General features: G+C 48.8%; 2 protein-coding genes across 3 annotated transcripts; one reads left to right on the top strand and one right to left on the bottom strand.

The window, feature by feature from the left end:
* Window positions 1-1,092: 1,092 nt before the first annotated feature.
* On the top strand, window positions 1,093-8,545 carry LOC311322071 (high affinity cGMP-specific 3',5'-cyclic phosphodiesterase 9A-like; the record flags this gene model as incomplete). The annotated part of the gene is made up of 13 exons (XM_084454081.1): window positions 1,093-1,192; window positions 1,638-1,683; window positions 2,026-2,128; window positions 2,265-2,404; window positions 2,997-3,056; window positions 3,154-3,331; window positions 3,898-4,020; window positions 4,804-4,896; window positions 5,550-5,617; window positions 5,696-5,798; window positions 6,210-6,314; window positions 7,193-7,339; window positions 8,450-8,545. The coding sequence occupies 13 exons, from the start codon at window positions 1,093-1,095 to the stop codon at window positions 8,543-8,545; spliced, it is 1,362 nt and encodes a 453-aa protein (XP_084310207.1).
* A 1,241-nt stretch (window positions 8,546-9,786) lies between these two features.
* Window positions 9,787-16,761, bottom strand: clcn4 (chloride channel, voltage-sensitive 4). 2 transcript variants are annotated; one of them, XM_084453269.1, is made up of 9 exons: window positions 16,597-16,761; window positions 15,545-15,667; window positions 14,596-14,802; window positions 14,085-14,165; window positions 12,383-12,928; window positions 12,025-12,211; window positions 10,814-11,212; window positions 10,352-10,568; window positions 9,787-10,005 (listed from the first exon to the last, which is right to left on the bottom strand). In XM_084453269.1, the coding sequence occupies exons 1-9, from the start codon at window positions 16,744-16,746 to the stop codon at window positions 9,915-9,917; spliced, it is 2,001 nt and encodes a 666-aa protein (XP_084309395.1). In that variant the 5' UTR covers window positions 16,747-16,761; the 3' UTR covers window positions 9,787-9,914. The 2 variants fall into 2 exon arrangements, with proteins under 2 accessions (XP_084309395.1, XP_084309396.1); XM_084453270.1 differs by lacking the exon at window positions 14,085-14,165.
* Window positions 16,762-20,439: the final 3,678 nt, after the last annotated feature.

Genomic DNA, 20,439 nt, shown 5'->3' with positions numbered 1-20,439 from the left:
TACTCATTGTCATCTGCAGTGACCTGCGTCTATAAATCCGAGGCTCGTCTGTGCACACACCACTCCCCAATGGCAACATAAATCATTTATTTCACGTTGAATGGGAGACTAGAGTACGCAGAGTTTCAGCTCGGCTGCCCTGCGTAAGATGTCAAAGGTAGTTTGCCCTAGGCCTATATGTTGCTCAGTAGTCTATTCATGTAGGCCTAGTGTAGCCTAAACTAGACCGCTCAAACTTATCCATATGTGCTAAGTTCATCAGAAACAGAATTCGTTTTATTGTCATGCAATTTTTCAACATACTAGGAATTTGCTTTCGGTCGTGGGTCATAATTGCATTGGACAGGGTGCAGGGACGAGACAGGACAGTGCAAAGAGCAAAGTACAAAATGCTAATGCAAAAAAAATAATGAGTTAAGAACAAACAATATAGGCTATAAAAAGTAGAGCGGTCAGTGTGTATACAGTGAGTGTGCAGAGTGTATGTGAGTGTGTGTGTGTGTGTGTGTGTGTGTGTGTGTGTGTGTGTGTGTGTGTGTGAGTGTGTGTGTGTGTGTGTGTGTGTGTGTGTGTGTGTGTGTATGGTGCGGTGTGTGTGTGTGTATGTGTGTGTGTGTGTGTGTGTGTGTGTGTGTGCGCGCGTGCGTGTGTGTGTGTGTGTGTGTGTGTGTGTGTGTGTGTGTGTATGGTGTGATGTAAGTGCGGTCCGTCCTATATCAGTACATTTAGTGACCATGTGCACGTGTGTCTCAGGTGGGGGGGTCAGAGAGGGACACAGGCCTTGTTGATGAGGCTGACGGCCGTTGGCAGTTGTTACAGCATACATGTGGCGCCATACAATGATTGGATGTGATAATACAGCCTACAATAGAAACTTTCCTGACGAGCTCTGCCTTCAAGTACAGGCTATAGTGAAGTTGCAGGTGGCTCGGACAGCTCTCGATGCTGAAGGGTCAGTGTGGGGCTGACAGTGATGGATGAAGGGTCCCAGGACCCCCCCCCCCCCCCCGCCCCCGTTACTGGTAATACTGCCCCGTCCAAGCAGATCTGCTCCGAGCCGCGGCCGAGGTTGGCCCTAATGACATTCTGAATATGTACAACTCCAAGGGCAGCCTGATCAACATCTCCCCTCAGGAGGTCAACAGTCCCGACTCACCCTACGGTCTGGAGGTGGTGGCCGCTGACTTCACCAGTAAGCATCTATGGCTGCTCTCCTCGGGGGCACAACATGAGAATATCATGTGGTTTTGTGTTGATTTATTTAGAGATACTACTTTTTGTATTGATATTTGAGGTTTTGCGTGGTATTTCTAGGATTGCAAAATTCTGTGAATATTCGTAATATTCACAAACCTCTCATAGGAATTAACAGGAATTTACGGGAATTAACGGAAATAAACTGGACATTTATGGGAATTAACGTGGATAAATTCTGTTTTCCAGTTTATTCCCGTTAATTCCCACTAATTCCCACTAATTCCCATGGGAAGTTTGTGAACATTGTGAACTTTCAACCCTTGGTGCTTCTAGTTTGGACTGCCGTGATCAGTGTGAATCACTGGTCCTGTGGGTGACTGTGTGTGTTACGCTTAAACAGAGTCACACACACGCCTCTCACCTGTGTTTTTATTCCACAGACATCGGTTTGACCATGTCACTGGAGATGAACAAGCTGGAGAAAAGGTCTGGTGAACGTGTTGTTTTTACAGCTCACATTTCATTCAGACTAACGCTGTTTTGTTTTGTTTTGGTCACATGTGAGTGACTCCCTCCCTCTTACGCATCTGTTTACTTTACTATTCTCGCACTTTGCCTTCAGCACTAGATTATGCTCTTAGTCACTTGTTTTAGAGAGAAGATGCACTTGTGAGTTCTGGCAAGTAGAAGTACTTTGGCTTTTCCTACGTTAAATGCAATTATTGTAAATCGCTTTGGATGAAAGCGTCTGCTAAATGGCTGTAATGTCATGTAATGTAATGTAACTTAATATTGCCTATTCCGTTTCTCAATCACACTGCCTCTCAGAGTCCACAGTCTGGAGAGAGAGCTCTTCACAGAGGTGGGAACAGTGCCAGATAAAGTGTGTGAGTTAAAGAGCCAGGTGGAGTCCTTCAGGAGCAAACTGGAGGTTTGTCGGGGACTTTAAGGGGCTGGAAGCTTTATTCCCCGTGTGGGTGACCTGGCCGTGTCCCCATCTCATCCCCCTGCTGTCCCTCTCCCCTCCGCTCCTCGGACGTCCCTCTCTCTCTCCGTCACGCCCCCAGAACGTGGAGCACCTGAGTTGGCTGGGTCTGTTCAAAGACCTGACCGGGGGGAGACAAAAATCCTGCTCCGCCTCCAGGAGGAAGGTGGCCAACACCCAGGAGGAGCAGGAAGTCGTCCGCAAGAAGTTCCTGGAGATCAGGTGATCAGATCAGATCCTCCCCTCGCTCGGGGGGCAGATAGGAGCCAGACCCCTCTGCAGTATGACACCGTGTTAGTAGACATGTGAATAATTCCAGGTAGTTGCTGCGGCCGTCATGTTTTACCAACTTGACTTGACTTGAGTTCCCTCACCGCGTTGCCGCTTGTGACATCACAGTGGTGTAGTGGTGACATCACAGTAGTGTAGTGATGACATCACAGTAGTGTAGTGGTGACATCACAGTAGTGTAGTGGTGACATCACAGTAGTGTAGTGGTGACCTCACAGTAGTGTAGTGGTGACATCACAGTAGTGTAGTGGTGACATCACAGTAGTGTAGTGGTGACATCACAGTAGTGTAGTGGTGACATCACAGTAGTGTAGTGGTGACATCACAGTAGTGTAGTGATGACATCACAGTAGTGTAGTGGTGACATCACAGTAGTGTAGTGGTGATATCACAGTAGTGTAGTGGTGACATCACAGTAGTGTAGTGGTGACATCACAGTAGTGTAGTGGTGACATCACAGTAGTGTAGTGGTGCGCCCGGGCGTTGGGTTTGACCATGGCGGCGTTGTGCTCTGACCCCGCAGCTCCCTGGAGGTCACGGAGGAAGTGAGGCAGTACCTCAAAACCCCCATGTTCGACAACTGGTGAGTCCACGCCGTATAGCGCCCCCCCCTGGCTGATATCACACCCACACTCACACGTGTTTCACGGTTGACCGCGGTCCGGCCGGTGGTCCCGCAGGCAGTGGGAGGACGCGGAGATGCTGGTGTTGCTGCAGGTGATGTACGTGGACCTGGACTTCCTCTCCCAGTTCATGATCGATCTAGACGTCCTGCAGAACTTCCTGTTCCAGGTGTTCTGCCACTACAACGACATCCCGTTCCACAACTTCAGGCACTGCTTCTGCGTCACTCAGATGGTGAGACTGTTTCTGCGTCACTCCCCAGCAAACACGCCACGTCAGGGAGACGTTCAGATCATGTCTTAATAACGTCCGTCGGTCCTGAACCCCGTGTTCGTCTGCTGGACCCCTCAATATTCACACGTCTGGCTTGGACCCCTCTAAGACGTCTGTGGACGTGCAGAACGGGTTCAACATCTGAACATTTAAAAAAAAAAAAAATTCTGGCTCCTAATTGGATGTCTTTGGACGTCCGAAAATGAGGAAAAAGACATCTAAAAGACGTCTTTTAGACGTGTCTTTGCTCAGTGGGTCAGATGGTGAGACCGTTTCTGCGTTACTCAGATGGTGAGACTGTTTCTGCGTTACTCAGAATGTGAGACTGTTTCTGCGTTACTCAGAATGTGAGACCGTTTCTGCGTTACTCACATAGTGAGAGGGGCAGGCGTTTGTCCGTTCCTTGTGACAGTGTTGAATGTTCTATGAATGTAATTTCAGGTATGGCTGTTTTATCAAAGCGTTCGCTAGTTTGGGAGGGGTGGAACTACTGTGCGGTGTTTCTCTGGTCCCTCCCCCCCTGTCAGATGTACGGGCTGATATGGCTAACGGACCTGAGGAGCAAGATGGACGCCATCGACCTCCTGACCTTGCTGACCTCAGCTCTCTGTCACGACCTCGACCACACGGGCTACAACAACACGTACCAGGTCTGCCCCGCCCCTAGCCCCGCCTCTAGCCCCGCCCCTAGCCCCGCCCCTAGCTTTCTCACACTCGGCTCCTCATCCTCTAGTGTTGCTGAATCATGCTTCTGTCTGGGTTCGTTCCCAGGGGCACACAGTAATCTAAAGCAGTCACTATTTTTTCATGTCAAAAACATTAATTTATGAGGCAGAATTTAATCTGGTTTCATCCATTTGATTCTCTTATAGTCTCTATCATCTCTGACCATCTGATTAAATTTACATTCTATTCACACACACACACACGCACAAAAAACCCATTCATCAACTGCATAAGAGACTGCACAGTTGAAGCAGAGTCGGTGTGCATCCACTAGGGGGCAGCAGATGACTGTACTCAGTGATACTCAGACTAGAACAGATTCAGATTTTTATTTGTCACATGTATAAGGTACAGTGTGCTATGTACAGTTAAATGTTACTGCCGGCGCCATGATGCGCTCTAAAATGATTGAAAATAATTACAAAATTCACAAAGCTATACAAATAAAGGTACTGGTATGGATGTATTATGAACCTGCTATAAATGTAAATAGCCTTGGGGAGGGAGATATACTGTCATCTGTCGTATGCATTATACATTATACTATATGTGGTTGATACAGTATATGGCGATATGGTGACATATGGTTAAATAAAGGTTTAATATAAATATATATATTATATAGGCCTACGCTACAGTATTCAGACACTATGTACACTAGAAGAGTTCAGAGTAACAGACATGAGAGCCGTTAACTCTGATTCCAGATCAATGCTCAGACAGAGCTGGCCTTGAGGTACAACGACATCTCTCCCCTGGAGAACCATCACTGCGCCATCGCTTTTGGGATCTTAGCAAAGGTACCTGTGTCTGAAGGCCTCCCTCTCTCTCTCTCACACACACACACACACACACTCTCTCTCTCCCTCTCTCTCTCACACTCTCTCTCTCTCTCTCCCTCCCTCCCCCTCTCTCCCTCCCCCTCTCTCTCTCCCTCCCCCTCTCTCTCCCTCTCTCTCTCCCTCCCCCTCTCTCTCTCCCTCCCTCTATCTCTCTCCCTCGCCCCTCTCTCCCTCCCATCTCTCTCTCTCTCTCTCTCTCACACACACTCTCTCTCTCCCTCCCTCTATCTCTCTCCCTCCCCCTCTCCCTCCCTCTCTCCCTCCCCCTCCCTCCCTCTATCTCTCTCCCCCCTCTCTCTCCCTCCCTCTCTCCCTCGCCCCTCTCTCTCCCTCCCTCCCCCCACTCTCTCCCTCCCTCTCTCTTTCTCCCTCGCTCTCTCCCCTTCTCTCCCTCCCTCCCGCTCTCTCTCCCCCTCCCCCTCTCCCCCCGCTCTCTCTCCCTCCCTCTCTCTCCCCTCCCTCTCTCTCCCTCTCTTTCTCTCCTTCTCTCCCTCCCTCTCTCTCCCTCCCTCTCTCTCCCTCCCTCTCTCTCTCTCTCTCTCTCGTTACAGATTTACCTCACAAGATTGCTTGTCCTTCCCTCAGTCTCATCTGTGTTCTTTCTCTTCCAGAAAGAGAGTAACATCTTATACAACCTGACCACTCAGCAGTACAAGAGGATCAGGGAGAGCATGATCATGTAAGACCGTTTTACATGCAGGTAAACATCACAGTGTCCAATGTAATCCGTTTGATAAAGCCATCGCCATGCTTTCAGGAATATTCTGGCCACCGACATGGCCAAGCACAACGACATCCTGAACAAGTTCAAGGCCACGGTGCCCGTCTTTGATTTCACCAACAAAAAGCACAAGGATGTGGTGAGTGGAGCTGTTGGATAACGCAGAGAACCCCTAATGGTTCCTTCAAGACAACTCGGGACTCGGGAATCCACGATTCCCGACCTCCAACTTGCGAAAAACGAATTGAACTCGGGATAACAAGTCGGGAACTCGGGTATCATTTTGAGCATCGAGTTGACATCACAACATGGCGGCATATAACGTTGACTATAATCATTTAATTATTATTAAGTGTTTGTTGACGTCTCAGAGCTAGTTACTTTTTTCTCCCGAGTTAAAATCGTCATGAATGCAATGACGTCGAGGGTTGGGATTCCCGAGTCCCGAGTTCCGAGTTGTCTTGAACGCAACGCTACGAACGGTGGATTGGCTTATTGTGCTTCATCCCTCGGCTCTGATTGGCTGTTCTGGTGTCTGTCCTCACTGCAGCTGATGAAGATCCTGATCAAGGTGAGCGACATCTCTAACGAGGCGCGGCCCATGGACGTGGCCCAGCCCTGGCTGGACTGCCTGCTTCAGGAGTTCTTCCACCAGGTCAGGTCACCGGGCTCATGTCTGTCCACATGGTGTTAGATCTGGCTTTTATCTGTTAATATGGTGTTAGATCTGGCTCATGTCTGTCCACATGGTGTTAGATCTGGCTCATATCTGTCCACATGGTGTTAGATCTGGCTCATATCTGTCCACATGGTGTTAGATCTGACTCATATCTGTCCACATGGTGTTAGATCTGACTCATATCTGTCCACATGGTGTTAGATCTGGCTCATATCTGTCCACATGGTGTTAGATCTAGCTCATATCTGTCCACATGGTGTTAGATCTGGCTCATATCTGTCCACATGGTGTTGGATCAGGTGAACTGGCTGATATCTGTCCACATGGTCAGCTGTTACTTTGCAAGGAAGTAATAATATTATTTACCATCTGTCTATATTGATAACTGACCATTGTTGTGTGGTGGTAATAACCACAGTATCTAAACTTAATGTATTAATTTTCCTTCATAACACTCAGGTGTTTAGGCTTGTCTAGGCTTGACTATTAAGTGGCGCCCTTGTGTAGCCCACACGTTTTGGGCTTGTCCAGGGTGGGATTTGAACCCTTGTCTCCCGCGGGACGGACACCGTTGTAACCCGCTACGCCGGTGGAAAGCTAGCCCTTCCTTGGTGCGGGTGGACGGTATTTATACTGGGGGAGTGAGTTTAACCTACGACCTCACTACCTACTCAGGACTCACAAGGGCTGGGTTTCCCCAAACCTGAAGCTCTGAGTCTTCTTAAGGCTGCCGAAACAAGCAAACGGGAGTCTTAAGAAGACTCAAAGAGCTTGTTAGCACTAAGAAGGTTTCAGGAAACGCGTCCTCGGTTTTGTGTAGAGCAGCGTTTGAACTTCCTGTGGCGTGGTTGCAGAGCGACATGGAGAAGCAGGCGGGGCTGCCGGTGACCCCGTTCATGGACAGAGACACGGTGTCCAAGCCCTCGTCCCAGTCCGGATTCATCCGCTTCGTGCTCCTGCCCCTGTTCACCGAGCTGGCCAGCCTGTTCCCCTGTCTGGAGGTGAGGGGGGGGGGGGGTCTAGCCTGGAGGTGAGGGAGGGGGTCTAGCCTGGAGGTGTGTGTGTGGGTGGGGGGGTCTAGCCTGGAGGTGAGGGGGGGGGGGGGTCTAGCCTGGAGGTGAGGGGGGGGTCTAGCCTGGAGGTGAGGGGGGGGTCTAGCCTGGAGGTGAGGGGGGTGGGGGGGGGGGTCTAGCCTGGAGGTGAGGGGGGGGGGTCTAGCCTGGAGGTGTGTGTGTGGGTGGGGGGGTCTAGCCTGGAGGTGTGTGTGTGGGTGGGGGGGTCTAGCCTGGAGGTGAGGGGGGGGTCTAGCCTGGAGGTGAGGGGGGGGTCTAGCCTGGAGGTGAGGGGGGGGGGGGGTCTAGCCTGGAGGTGAGGGAGGGGGTCTAGCCTGGAGGTGAGGGGGGGTCTAGCCTGGAGGTGAGGGGGGGGTCTAGCCTGGAGGTGAGGGGGGGGGTCTAGCCTGGAGGTGAGGGAGGGGGTCTAGCCTGGAGGTGAGGGGGGGGTCTAGCCTGGAGGTGAGGGGGGGGGGGGGTCTAGCCTGGAGGTGAGGGGGGGGGTCTAGCCTGGAGGTGAGGGGGGGGTCTAGCCTGGAGGTGAGGGGGGGGGGGTCTAGCCTGGAGGTGAGGGGGGGGTCTAGCCTGGAGGTGGGGGGTGGGGGGGGACTAGCCTGGAGGTGAGGGGGGGGTCTAGCCTGGAGGTGGGGGGTGGGGGGGGACTAGCCTGGAGGTGTGTGTGTGGGGGGGGGTCTAGCCTGGAGGTGAGGGGGGGTCTAGCCTGGAGGTGAGGGGGGTGGGGGGGGACTAGCCTGGAGGTGTGTGTGAGGGGGGGGGGGTCTAGCCTGGAGGTGTGTGTGTGGGGGGGGGGGTCTAGCCTGGAGGTGTGTGTGTGTGGGGGGGGGTCTAGCCTGGAGGTGAGGGGGGTGGGGGGTCTAGCAGGGAGGTGAGGGGGGGGGACTAACCTGGAGGTGAGGTGAGGGGGTGGGGGGGGGTCTAGCAGGGAGGTGAGGGGGGGGGACTAGGACAGAGATCCTTAAAAGTTGAGCTTTTCAACATTTCTGAGGAACATTTGACACTGTAAAAGCTCCACTCACGATCGGTTCTTACGTTCCTCAGAAACACATTGTGGAACCGGTGCGCAAGGCCCTGGAGCACTACCGGGAGATGGAGAGAGGGCTGGAGCAGCAGAAGCACAAGCCCAGTCCTGAGTGAGGGGACAGACACCCCCACAGGGATGTCCTCACGTCTGTCAGTCTAGAGGACCATCGCCAAGGGGGACACATTTTGATATATTAAGTAATCAATAATCATACTGAATACATGATTAGATTATTGTTTTGCACTTTGAGCTTTTTGATAATTGAGTAGCCGTGGCCAATTAGGTGGCCAATTATGTGAACACACGACTGACATTAGACGTTCCACTTACTTTGCTTTTTGTTACAAATTTCTGTAAATTACAACGTTTGTTTTGTGTGAGTGTTGTAAAGACACAATCCAGCTTTTGACAACGCTGTCTATTTTATTCCATAGCTTCTGGGTACATTGCAAATAGTGTTTACTGTGCATCACATTGACTTCATGTACAAATACAAACAAAAGTGCAAATTGTAGCTTTTTGTACCTGTATTAAGTTAATGAGTAATTTACATTAGAGTAATAAATATACACAACTACAGCCCCAATGGCACCACAAACATGGATGAGCTACTGGATTGAGAAAGAAATATATATATATATATATTATATATATAAAAAAAAAACATTCTTCAGAATGTACACACCTTCAGTAGTACCACAAAACATTCTACTGTATTTTAAACCAAAGTACTGTAACTTAGTGAATTGGTTTAAGCAACATTATGGATTGAAAACTTTACAGCGACAACTACAACATGATAGCTTGTTCTCTTCGATTTTCTTCATAAAATCATCCTTCCTTTGAGAGAGAAAATGTGCCGGTCATTTATACATGGACATTTCTACAGTACCTGTGTTAACATGTCACAGTCTATGGAGATCCTTTAGTGTCTGGAGAAGAAATCAAGTTACAGGGACCAAACGGACGCAGGGTCCAGCCAAGCCGACATGGACAGAGACCAATAAACAAAAACATTCATCATCAAGAATGGCAGCAGCACATAAACAAAACAATTTGTCAGTGGAGACAGAAGGTGCATCTCTCCTGACCCCTCGACCTTTGACCGGGAGACGCGTCTGAAGACGGAGAGACTCCGGTTTACAGTAGCGTTGCTCTACAGTATGTACACCCCCATGAGAGAGAGAGAGAGAGAGAGAGAGAGTAGGGAGGGACTGATGGACGGAGATCCTTGGGGTTCAAGCGCCGACTAATTGACTCATGATGGATCCTGGTTAATAAAACATGAATTAATTAATTGATTGATTGGTTAATTGGTTAATTTAACATTAAACATGATGGATCCTGGTTAGTTAAACATGATGGATCCTGGTTAATTAAACATGATGGATCCTGGTTAATTAAACATGATGGATTCTGGTTAGTTGAACATGATGGATTCTGGGTACTGGTTAGTTGAACATGATGGATTCTGGGTACTGGTTAGTTGAACATGATGGATTCTGGGTCCTGGTTCATCATCTGCGCCATGTGTCGCAGAACATCCTTCTTGGTGATGATGCCCAACAGACGTCTGGAGGGAGGGAGAGAGAGAGAGAGAGAGGGAGGGAGGGAGAGAGAGAGAGAGAGAGAGAGAGGGAGAGGATAGGGGGAGAAAGAAAGAGAAGGGGTTAAAACAGCCTCCTGCTGTGTTGTGTGTTATGTTGTGCTGTGTGTAGTGTGTTGTTGTGTTGTGTAATGCTGTTTTGTGTAGTGTGTTGTGTGTTGTTGTGTTGTTGAGTTGTAATATTATGTGTTGTTGTGTTGTGCGTTGTGCTGTGTTGTACATGTTGTGTAGTGTTGTTATGTTGTGTAGTGTTGTGCGTTGTGCTGTGTTGTGTTGTTGTGTTGTTGTGTAGTGTTGCCCCCCCCCCCCTCACCCGCTCCTGGTGACCAGACACTGGCGGAGGCCCAGCTTCCTGAAGATGTCCACCACGGTCTCCATGGGGGTGTGGTCGGTGACGGTGAAGGGGCTGAGGTTGAGGATGCGGCGCAGCTTGAGGGGCTGGGGGTCGCTGGGGGGCAGCTGGGGGGCGTCCTCCGTGAAGTACACCACCGAACTGCTGACCACGCCCTCCTGCTTCTGACGCGCGTTCCCTGAGGGGGGGGGGGGCAGAGGAGGATGTTAGAGTGTTCCCTGAGGGAAGGGGGGGGGGGGGTGATAGAGAGAGAGATAGATAGGGAGAGAGATAGAGAGGGAGAGAGATAGAGAGGGAGAGAGAGCGAGAGGGAGGGAGAGAGAGAGAGAGGTACTAGTGTGTGTGTGTGTGTGTGTGTGTGTGTGTGTGTGTGTGTGTGTGTGATGAGAACATGCGGGCGGGCGGGGGGGGGCGGGGCCTCACTGATGGCGAGCGTGAGGTCGCGGCGCTGGACGAAGCCGATGAGGCGCTCCGACTCGCGGGACACGACGACGGGGAAGCCGTTGTAGTCGGTGTCCTTGATCAGCACCTCCACGTCCTCCACCGTGCTGCTGTCCTGGCTCAGCACGGCCAGCGGCGGCTCGCTACGGCGCGGACGCATCACGTCCGTGGCCAGCGTGCGGTGGGTGAACTCGTCGCGCACGTCCAGGTAGGGGTAGCCGTTGAGCTGGATGTGCGACTCGTAGATGCCCTCCTTGCCGAAGGCGTCCGCCACCCACTTGCTGGTGACCGCCGCCGCCATCAGCGGCACGATGTACTCCAGGCCGCCGGTCAGCTCGAACATGATGACCACCAGGGAAACGGTCATCCTGGTCACGCCGCCTGCACACGGACACGTGGCGAAATGGTGAATGGACTGCACTTATATAACACTTTTATCCGAAGCGCTTTACAATGAAGGCCTCTCATTCACACACTAATGGCGGCAGCTGCCATGCAAGGTGCCAGCCTGCTCATTGGGAGCAATTTGGGGTTCGTGTCTTTGCCAAGTCAAAGACACTTCGATATGTTGTCAGGAGGAGCCGGGATTTGAACCGCCGACCCTACGATCATGATATAGAGTTTAGCTAGACGCATGTTATCTGAGGTGAAAGGTTATGATATAGAGTTTAGCTAGACGCATGTTATCTGAGGTGAAAGGTTATGATATAGAGTTTAGATAGACACCTTTCTTATCTGAGGTATATCTGACAGTATAAACCGTTTAGTTTTGTGTAATTAGTAATTATTTGTTATTTCTTTTGGAGCTGGCAGGAAAATGTCACTGTACATTGTACACTGTACTATATCCATGTAACGAATAAAGTCTGAATCTGAACCTGAGGTGAAAGGTTATGGTGATATAGTGTTCAGCCTATCAGCTCTCTGGGATCTGCCTTTGGCTACAGCGTAAGCAGACAGTTGGCGACGTAGAAATTCAAACGGATACATCTCTATGGTTAGCACGTGCACAACGCTAACACGCTAACACAGTGCTCACACTAACATGCTAACATAGAGCTAATATGCTAACACAGTGCTAACATGGCGCTAACACAGTGCTAACAAGCTAACATGGCGCTAGTACAGCGCTAACAAGCTAACATGGCACTAACACAGTGCTAACAAGCTAACACAGCGCCCCGCTGCCTCACCGAGACAGGCCGCCGCCCCCACCATGGCGTAGAGGCCGGGCGTGACGCAGTCGGCCCCGGGACGACACCAGTTCTTGAAGATGATCCAGTCGTGGTGGTGATAGGCCATCTGCTCCACGGCGATGCCCACGATGCGTCCGGCGATGGCGCCCACCGCCATGCTGGGGATGAACAGCCCCGAGGGGATCTGGAGACCACACACACACACACAACACACACAACACACACACAACACAACACACACACAACACAACACACAACACAACACACAACACAGGGTCAAAACCGCCCAAATCACTCTATAAAGAGTGGATTTTTTATTTTTTAAAACAAAAAAACATTGCTTCCGCTGTCTGACCTTCATGCCGAAGGTGAAGATGGTGATGACGACCTTGAAGACCAGCGCCAGCGCCAGCTGCCAGAGGGCGGAGTAGACGCCGGGTCCGGCCGGCCGGTCGGGGATGTCGTCCACCGGCCGGCTCATGTTGGGGTTGTTGACGTAGTCGCAGAGCTGCGAGGACTCCAGCGCGCCGCAGTCGTTGAACAGCTCTGAGATCAGCTGGCTGGTGCTCCGGCGGGTGTAGGGGTTGGGGAACGCCAGGACGGCGGTGATGCCCGTGATGGCGATCACCTCCAGCACCGGGTACTTCCCCAGCAGCGTGGTCTTCCGCCGCCGGCACCAGGCGATGTTGCCCCTGATGAAGAGCGCCCCCCACAGGCCGCCGAACACGCCCAGCAGGGTGAAGGGCACCAGCTCGGCCATGTACCACGGCGTGTGGTACTCCACGTAGAACAGCACCAGACGGCTGTTGCCGAAGGGGTTGATGGAGCGCAGGGTGAAGGCGGCCACCAGGGCGGCGAAGAAGGAACGCCACAGCGTCTTCAGGGGGAAGTAGTAGCTCACCTGAGGAACCAGAAACACAGCTACTGTTCGCTGTTGTAAACGAAAATCTTACTTGATTTAGTTTAGATTTCAAAGAACACGCTGAGTGGTCGGTCAAGCTGGTTTTAAACGAAGACAATAGTTTTATTCTGTTACGATTCTGCAGAGTCGGACTCTAGCACAGGAAGTGAATCCAGGCTGAGTGAGTCAGATGTGGACGAGGTAGATAGGTTATACAGTGAAAAAGGAAGTGACATAGTTTCAGGATGAAGAGGACAGGGAAGTGATGTCACACAGGAAGAATTTGTAGTTTTAACAGACTGATCTATGAGAAAGAACTAAAAAGTTAGAACAGCAGTCAAGTAGGAAAACAAAACACTTTGGTGAGACAAAGATTTTCGATTACTATCGATTGTAATTTTCAACTACCATTCCACCATTTGACTACAGTAGCCCACTAAATACACACCAAGTGTAAAGTTATTGCACATCTTCTGGACCGCCGGCAAAAATGTGACAAAATGTCGGTGACCCCACTCCATGTTCTCCCTACATCAGGGTCACATACCTGGCTCCTCTGACCCCCAGGGGTCAACAAGTTGCACCGAAATAGGCAAAATTCTTAACTAACATCAAAATGAACTGAAAATGAACTTAATGAATGTGAATAGATGCCTATCCTCTCCTGGGGGTGGGAGCAGAAGCCTGTCTGTCAGGGGGGTCATGGCTCATCAGGTTACAAGTTTATTGTCATATACTCAATAACAATGCAACATCATTATCAGACATGAAAATCTTTGGCTCAGAGCCGACTCAACTTTGCGTGATAAAATAAGGCACAAGGGAATAGAATATATAATAAAATAGAGTCAAAACAGGTATGCAGTGCAACATCAATGTAGATAAATTAGTAAAGTGACCATTTAACTCTTTTAACCCTGAAAATACAGTGACAACATTTCGAATATTAATTGGATTTTCCCTATAATACTAGAAAGCGCAGTTTCTCAGCTTTCAGCAAGTGTTGGAGTGAGGAATTTTTTAGATTTGTTAGATATTTTTTTTAAATATTATTAAATATTTGTTAGATATTTTTAAAATGTTTCCGGTGACGTGGTCGTATTAAGAGGGTTACGGTGCTGTGCCATGCATGTGAGCAGGGGGCGTGTCTCCGTACCTCCTCCAGGCTGAAGAGGACTCCTCCTATTGGGGCTCCGAACGCCACCGACACCCCAGCAGCTGCAGCAGCAGATAACACCTGCACACACACACACACACACACACACACACACACACACACACACACACACACACCAGGTCAGAACAACACAACACACACACACACACACACACGCACACGCACGTGCACACACACACACACACACACGCACACGCACACGCACACACACGCACACACACGCACACACACCAGACCCCAGGTCAGAATACAACACACACACCACGGACCCCAGAACACAACACACACACACACGCACACAACAGATCCCAGGTCAGAACACAACACACACACCACAGACCCCAGAAAACAACACACACACACACCCACCACAGACACTAAACAGCTAAAGACTCAGACTACATGGACAGGCATGGCGGCCAGAATCCCAGGCCATATGGGGAGGATGAGCGCGGGGTCACGGGGGTCGCGGGGTCACGGGGGGGGTCACCTCTCTGCGCTTGCCCTCGTTCTTGCTGTACTTGGAGAACAGGCTGCAGAACAGGTTCCCGCAGCAGCAGGCCACGTGGACCAGGGGGCCCTCCTTCCCCAGGCTCAGCCCCGACGACACGGCCAGAACCAGGGTCACCGTCTTGATCAGCAGGGTCCACTTCCCCAGGTACCCCCGGATGATGAAGCCGCTCAGGATGGTCTTGATCTGGACCAAACCAACAACAACAACAACAACAAACAACAATCAACCAGGTCACACACAAACTAGCTTTGTCCCAGGAGCCATCACTTAGATGAACAAGTCGTAGCAACATTACACAGATGATGATTGCGTTCTATTATATAATCTTTTAGGAGTTTTAGTGATGATTTTACTTCTACTTGTACGACTTTTATTTTTAAATGGTAAATGGACGGCACTTATATAGCGCTTTTCCACCTTAGCGGCACTCAAAGCGCTTTACAATGGCCTCTCATTCACCCATTCACACACACATTCACACACTAATGGCGGTAGCTGCCATGCAAGGTGCTAACCTGCTCATTATCCAACACACCTCAGAATCAAGATAATCTAACACACCTCAGAATCAAGATAATCTAACACACCTCAGAATCAAGATGATCTAACACACCTCCGAATCAAGATGATCTAACACACCTCAGAATCCAGATGATCTAACACACCTCAGAATCAAGATAATCTAACACACCTCAGAATCAAGATAATCTAACACACCTCAGAATCAAGATGATCTAACACACCTCAGAATCAAGATGATCTAACACACCTCAGAATCAAGATGATCTAACACACCTCAGAATCAAGATAATCTAACACACCTCAGAATCAAGATAATCCAACACACCTCAGAATCAAGATGATCTAACACACCTCAGAATCAAGATGATCTAACACACCTCAGAATCAAGATGATGTAACACACCTCAGGTATCCCCGACCCACAGGCGTAGGGGGCGAAGACTCGGACCAGCGACACAGCCAGGAAGGAGAACAGCAGCGCCCACATCACGTACAGGAAGTAGTTCAACACATAGGCGCCAGCACCCTGGAGAACCAGAACACAGACATTTAACAAGGTTCCATGGCATGGAGAACCAGAACACAGACATTCAACTGGGTTCCATGGCGTGGAGAACCAGAACAGACATTTAACAGGGTTCCATGGCATGGAGAACCAGAACACAGACATTTAACTGGGTTCCATGGCGTGGAGAACCAGAACACAGACATTTAACTGGGTTCCATGGCGTGGAGAACCAGAACAGACATTTACAGGGTTCCATGGCATGGAGAACCAGAACACAGACATTTAACTGGGTTCCATGGCGTGGAGAACCAGAACACAGACATTTAACTGGGTTCCATGGCATGGAGAACCAGGACACAGACATTTAACTGGGTTCCATGGCATGGAGAACCAGAACACAGACATTTAACTGGGTTCCATGGCGTGGAGAACCAGAACAGACATTTAACAGGGTTCCATGGCGTGGAGAACCAGAACAGACATTTAACTGGGTTCCATGGCGTGGAGAACCAGAAAAGACATTTAACAGGGTTCCATGGCGTGGAGAACCAGAACAGACATTTAACTGGGTTCCATGGCGTGGAGAACAGGGTTCCATGGCATGCTGAAGGTGAAGCAACACCTAATAGCCCTACTGTAGCTCTGCAACCACATTTTATGTAAAGGAACCTCAATAAATATGTAATATGTTTGCGAGAAAGAATATTGTTAGAAAGAATATTGTTAGTTATACTTTTATGATACTTTTATATTTTTGTGTGGAGGAAGATTGGCTTAGGTTTCATATCAGCTAATGTTGATCCTAATAAATCATAAATCAAATCAATAAATCAAATTCTAAATCATGTTCAACGCCCCCCCCCCCCCAAAAAAAAAAACTCCCCTCGGTTTCACACAAAAAAGAAGAGTACAGGACACCCGTGATTGGTGGCCCCGCCGGTGCTGACCTCTGCGTGACCCGTCATTAGCTCCGCCCACTTCTGCCACTGGGGGCACTTGTCGCGGTCGTCGAAGGTGGTCAGATTGGACGTCCAGCAGCACTGCTCGTGGCTGTACCAGAACGCCGTCAAGCACACGCCCTCTTTCAGGTCCGTCATCCAGTCCACCGCCAGGTCGATCACACCAGCCAGGGTGCCTGATGGGAGCCACACACACACACACACACACACACACACACACACACACACCCACAAACACACACAAACACACACACACACACGTTAGCTAAAACCATTGAAAGTGGACCCACCCCCAGAGCTGAGACCTGGAAGGTTGTGTGTGTTTCCTTCCTACCTGAGAGGAGGCCGATGAGCAGCATCACCACCCATCCGGACCAGGCATCCAGCAGACCCTTGATCATCTCCCAGATGGACTCCTTGCTCTTAGTGGTGATCTAAATCCAACCAACAACGGCAGCCATCACACACCAGGTGGGCCAGATGCGGCCATTTTGAGGTTTGTCAGTGCTTGCGGCCAGCTAGAGAGCTGTGAATGGACTGCACTTGTACAGCGCTTTTATCCAAAGCACTTTACAGTGGCCTCTCATTCACCCATTCACACACACATTCACACACACATTCACACACACATTCACACACACATTCACATTCACACACACATTCACACACCAATGGCGGCCAGCTGCCACGCAAGGTTTCTCACTGGGAGCAATTTGGAGTTCGGTGTCTGTGCCCAAGGACACTTCGATATGTGGGACAGGAGGAGCCGGGATTCGAACCGCCGACTCTACGATCCTCCTGGACGACCCGCTCTACCTCCTGAGCTACACAGCTGTGCATGAACAGAGCTGGAGGAGTCAAACCCGCACCTTCCTGTGACGGTCTGTGTCTCTGGACTTCTCCCTCAGCCAGTCGATGGTGTGGAAGTCCTCGTAGGTTCCCACGTCGGGGAAGGGCTCATCCAGGAAGTCCATCAGGTTCCCAGCGCCGTTCAGCTCCTCTGTGGGAGTGGCGTTGCTGACCCCTATAGCACCACAAAATGGTAAATGGTAAATGGACTGCACTTATATAGCGCTTTTCCACCTTAGCGGCACTCAAAGCGCTTTACAATGGCCTCTCATTCACCCATTCACACACACATTCACACACCAATGGCGGTTGCTGCCATGCAAGGTGCTAACCTGCTCATTGGGAGCAATTTGGGGTTAGGTGTCTTGCTCAAGGACACTTCCACATGTGGACAGTCGGAGCTGGGATTCGAACCACTGACCCTTCGATCATTGAACGACCCGCTCTACCAACTGAGCTACAGCCGCCCAAAAAACAAGTAAGGCCTGGGAAGATGTGGCAACAACATTCCCCACAACCGTACCTAGCAAAGCCACAATAAATGATAAACGGACTGCATTTATATAGCGGTTTTTTATCCAAAGCACTTTACAATGGCCTCTCATTCACCCATTCACACACTAATGGCGGCAGCTGACATGCAAGGTGCTACTCTGCTCTCTGGGAGCAATTTGGGGTTCAGTCCCCAAGGACACTTCGACCCGTGGACAGGAGGAGGCGGGATTCGAACCGCTACGATCATTGGACGACCCGCTCTACCACTGAGCCACAGCCGGCCTGAATAGACGAATCACTATGCAGGAAATTATTAAACAGACGGGACACGTGGAAATCAGAGTTTATCTACCTACATTACCTATACCTACATGAGAGGGGTCAGGGAAGAATTTTTACAGCTCACTTTTCTGGCCCCCGGGTGATTACTGTTTTTTTGCTTCCCTCTGGAATATGTAGAGAGTGGGTCGTATGCCCTCCTCCCTTGTTCTCTGTAAAGCGCATTGTGTTGCCTCTGGGTATGAAATGCACTATACAAATAAAGCTTTGATTGATTGATTGATTGACATTACCTATAGCTAGAGTATCATTTTATTCTGACCTCAAGAGGCATCTGAAAATCAGACAGTGGCATGACACAGGGGTGTAGTGGAGGGTCAACCCAAGTTAGTTCACCCACCTCTTTAAGATGAGGCTGAGTTCACTCACCCGTGTTCAGATCAGCTGTGTTCATCAATGAGGGGATGAAGATGTGTGAACTGCTCTCAACACAGTTTCCCCACCTCTGTATTTACATCTACATATATTTATATCTACATATATATATTACAACTACACCCCTGGACATGATCAATAACACATCATCAGACAAGACAGGTCGAGCATGAGATAGAAAACCACACACAAGTAGCTACTAGCATGACACGACAATACAAACAAACAAACAGTGTAAAACCTGGGGTTTGTAGTTCTATGCTCACTGGACCAGGCTAGGCTAGGCTAGGCTAGGCTAGGCTAGGCTAGGCTAGGCTAGGCTAAGATAGGTTAGGCTAGGCTAGGCTAGGCTAGGCTAAGCTAGGCTAGGCTAAGCTAAGCTAGCATTTGCAAGCTGGCTGCATTTTCATCTTATTGAATGAGTGCCTTACCGTCTGCTTCCATGTTTCACACTGTCCTGTTAGATGAAGAATAAGAATGACTGTTATCTGTCTTATATAGGCCTAATTGCCATATGCGTGGAGATGTATGTACATGGTAGCTTCATCTATCTATCTATATAGATAGACATCTACTGGACGAGCTGCTTGGGCTGCAGCACAACACACTTCCGCACTCCCACAATGCACCTCGGAATAGCACAATATATCAGAAATGCATCTCCCATAAATATAAATATATATATAATATAATATCTCCCATAAGAGGTTCTATGAATGAGAGACTGAAGCATTTATTGTATACTGTGCAGTATTGAATAGAATAAGATATATACCAGCATACATTCAGTCTGTGTGTATATATATATATATATATATATATATATATATATATTATACAAGTATATATGAAGTCTAGGATTACACAATATATATATACCAGCATACATTCAGCCTGTGTGTATATATATATATATATATATATATATATATATATATATATATATATATATATATATATATATTATACAAGTATATATGAAGTCTAGGATTACACAATATATATATACCAGCATACATTCAGTGTGTGTGTATATATATATATATATATATATATATATATATATATATATATATATATAATATACAAGTATATATTAAGTCTAGGATTACACAATATATATGTACAAGATATATATGTACCTGCATACAATCAGTCTGTATAAATATGAGTGTCAAACACTTAATTTGAGATTAATTAAATTAGCATGATGGCAATGGCTCCTGTTTTAATTACCTTTTTATAGAGCGCTTTAAAAACAACCACGGCTGCATCAAAGTGCTGTACATGAGTAATTATAAATACATAAATACAAACACTAACAAGCAAGGAAACAATAAAAAACAATAAAAGACAGTAGATCAATTAAAACTCAAACATTGTGACTGTATAATGAATTTGGTCCTGGGGGAGTCTGGAACATGGGTGGGTCTGGCTAGGAGAGCGCAGTTGGGAAAAACCCTTTAATTAAAGTGTAATGAATCCCTCTATTGTGCTGTGTGTGTGTGTGTGTGTGTGTGTGTGTGTGTGTGTGTGTGTGTGTGTGTGTGTGTGTGTGTGTGTGTGTGACCTGGCCACAGCAGTGAAGAACTAACACCCTGCCAGTACCAGGGCCACAGCTGCCAATGAAGTGCACCATATATAATTATATCTCATATCATTGTCTTTTTGTCATGTATGTAGAATACAAATACCCTGTCTTTTACCCATTAAATCACTGATGTTATTCTGTTAATGTTTGTAATGAAAACGATATAAAACCTGTAATCCTGC

The sequence above is a fragment of the Borostomias antarcticus genome (assembly GCF_949987555.1).
Source record: "Borostomias antarcticus genome assembly, chromosome: 19".
In the NCBI taxonomy this organism is placed as follows: domain Eukaryota; kingdom Metazoa; phylum Chordata; class Actinopteri; order Stomiiformes; family Stomiidae; genus Borostomias; species Borostomias antarcticus.
The sequence above is the reverse complement of the archived record's forward strand: the minus strand, read 5'-3'. Positions and strand labels throughout refer to the sequence as shown.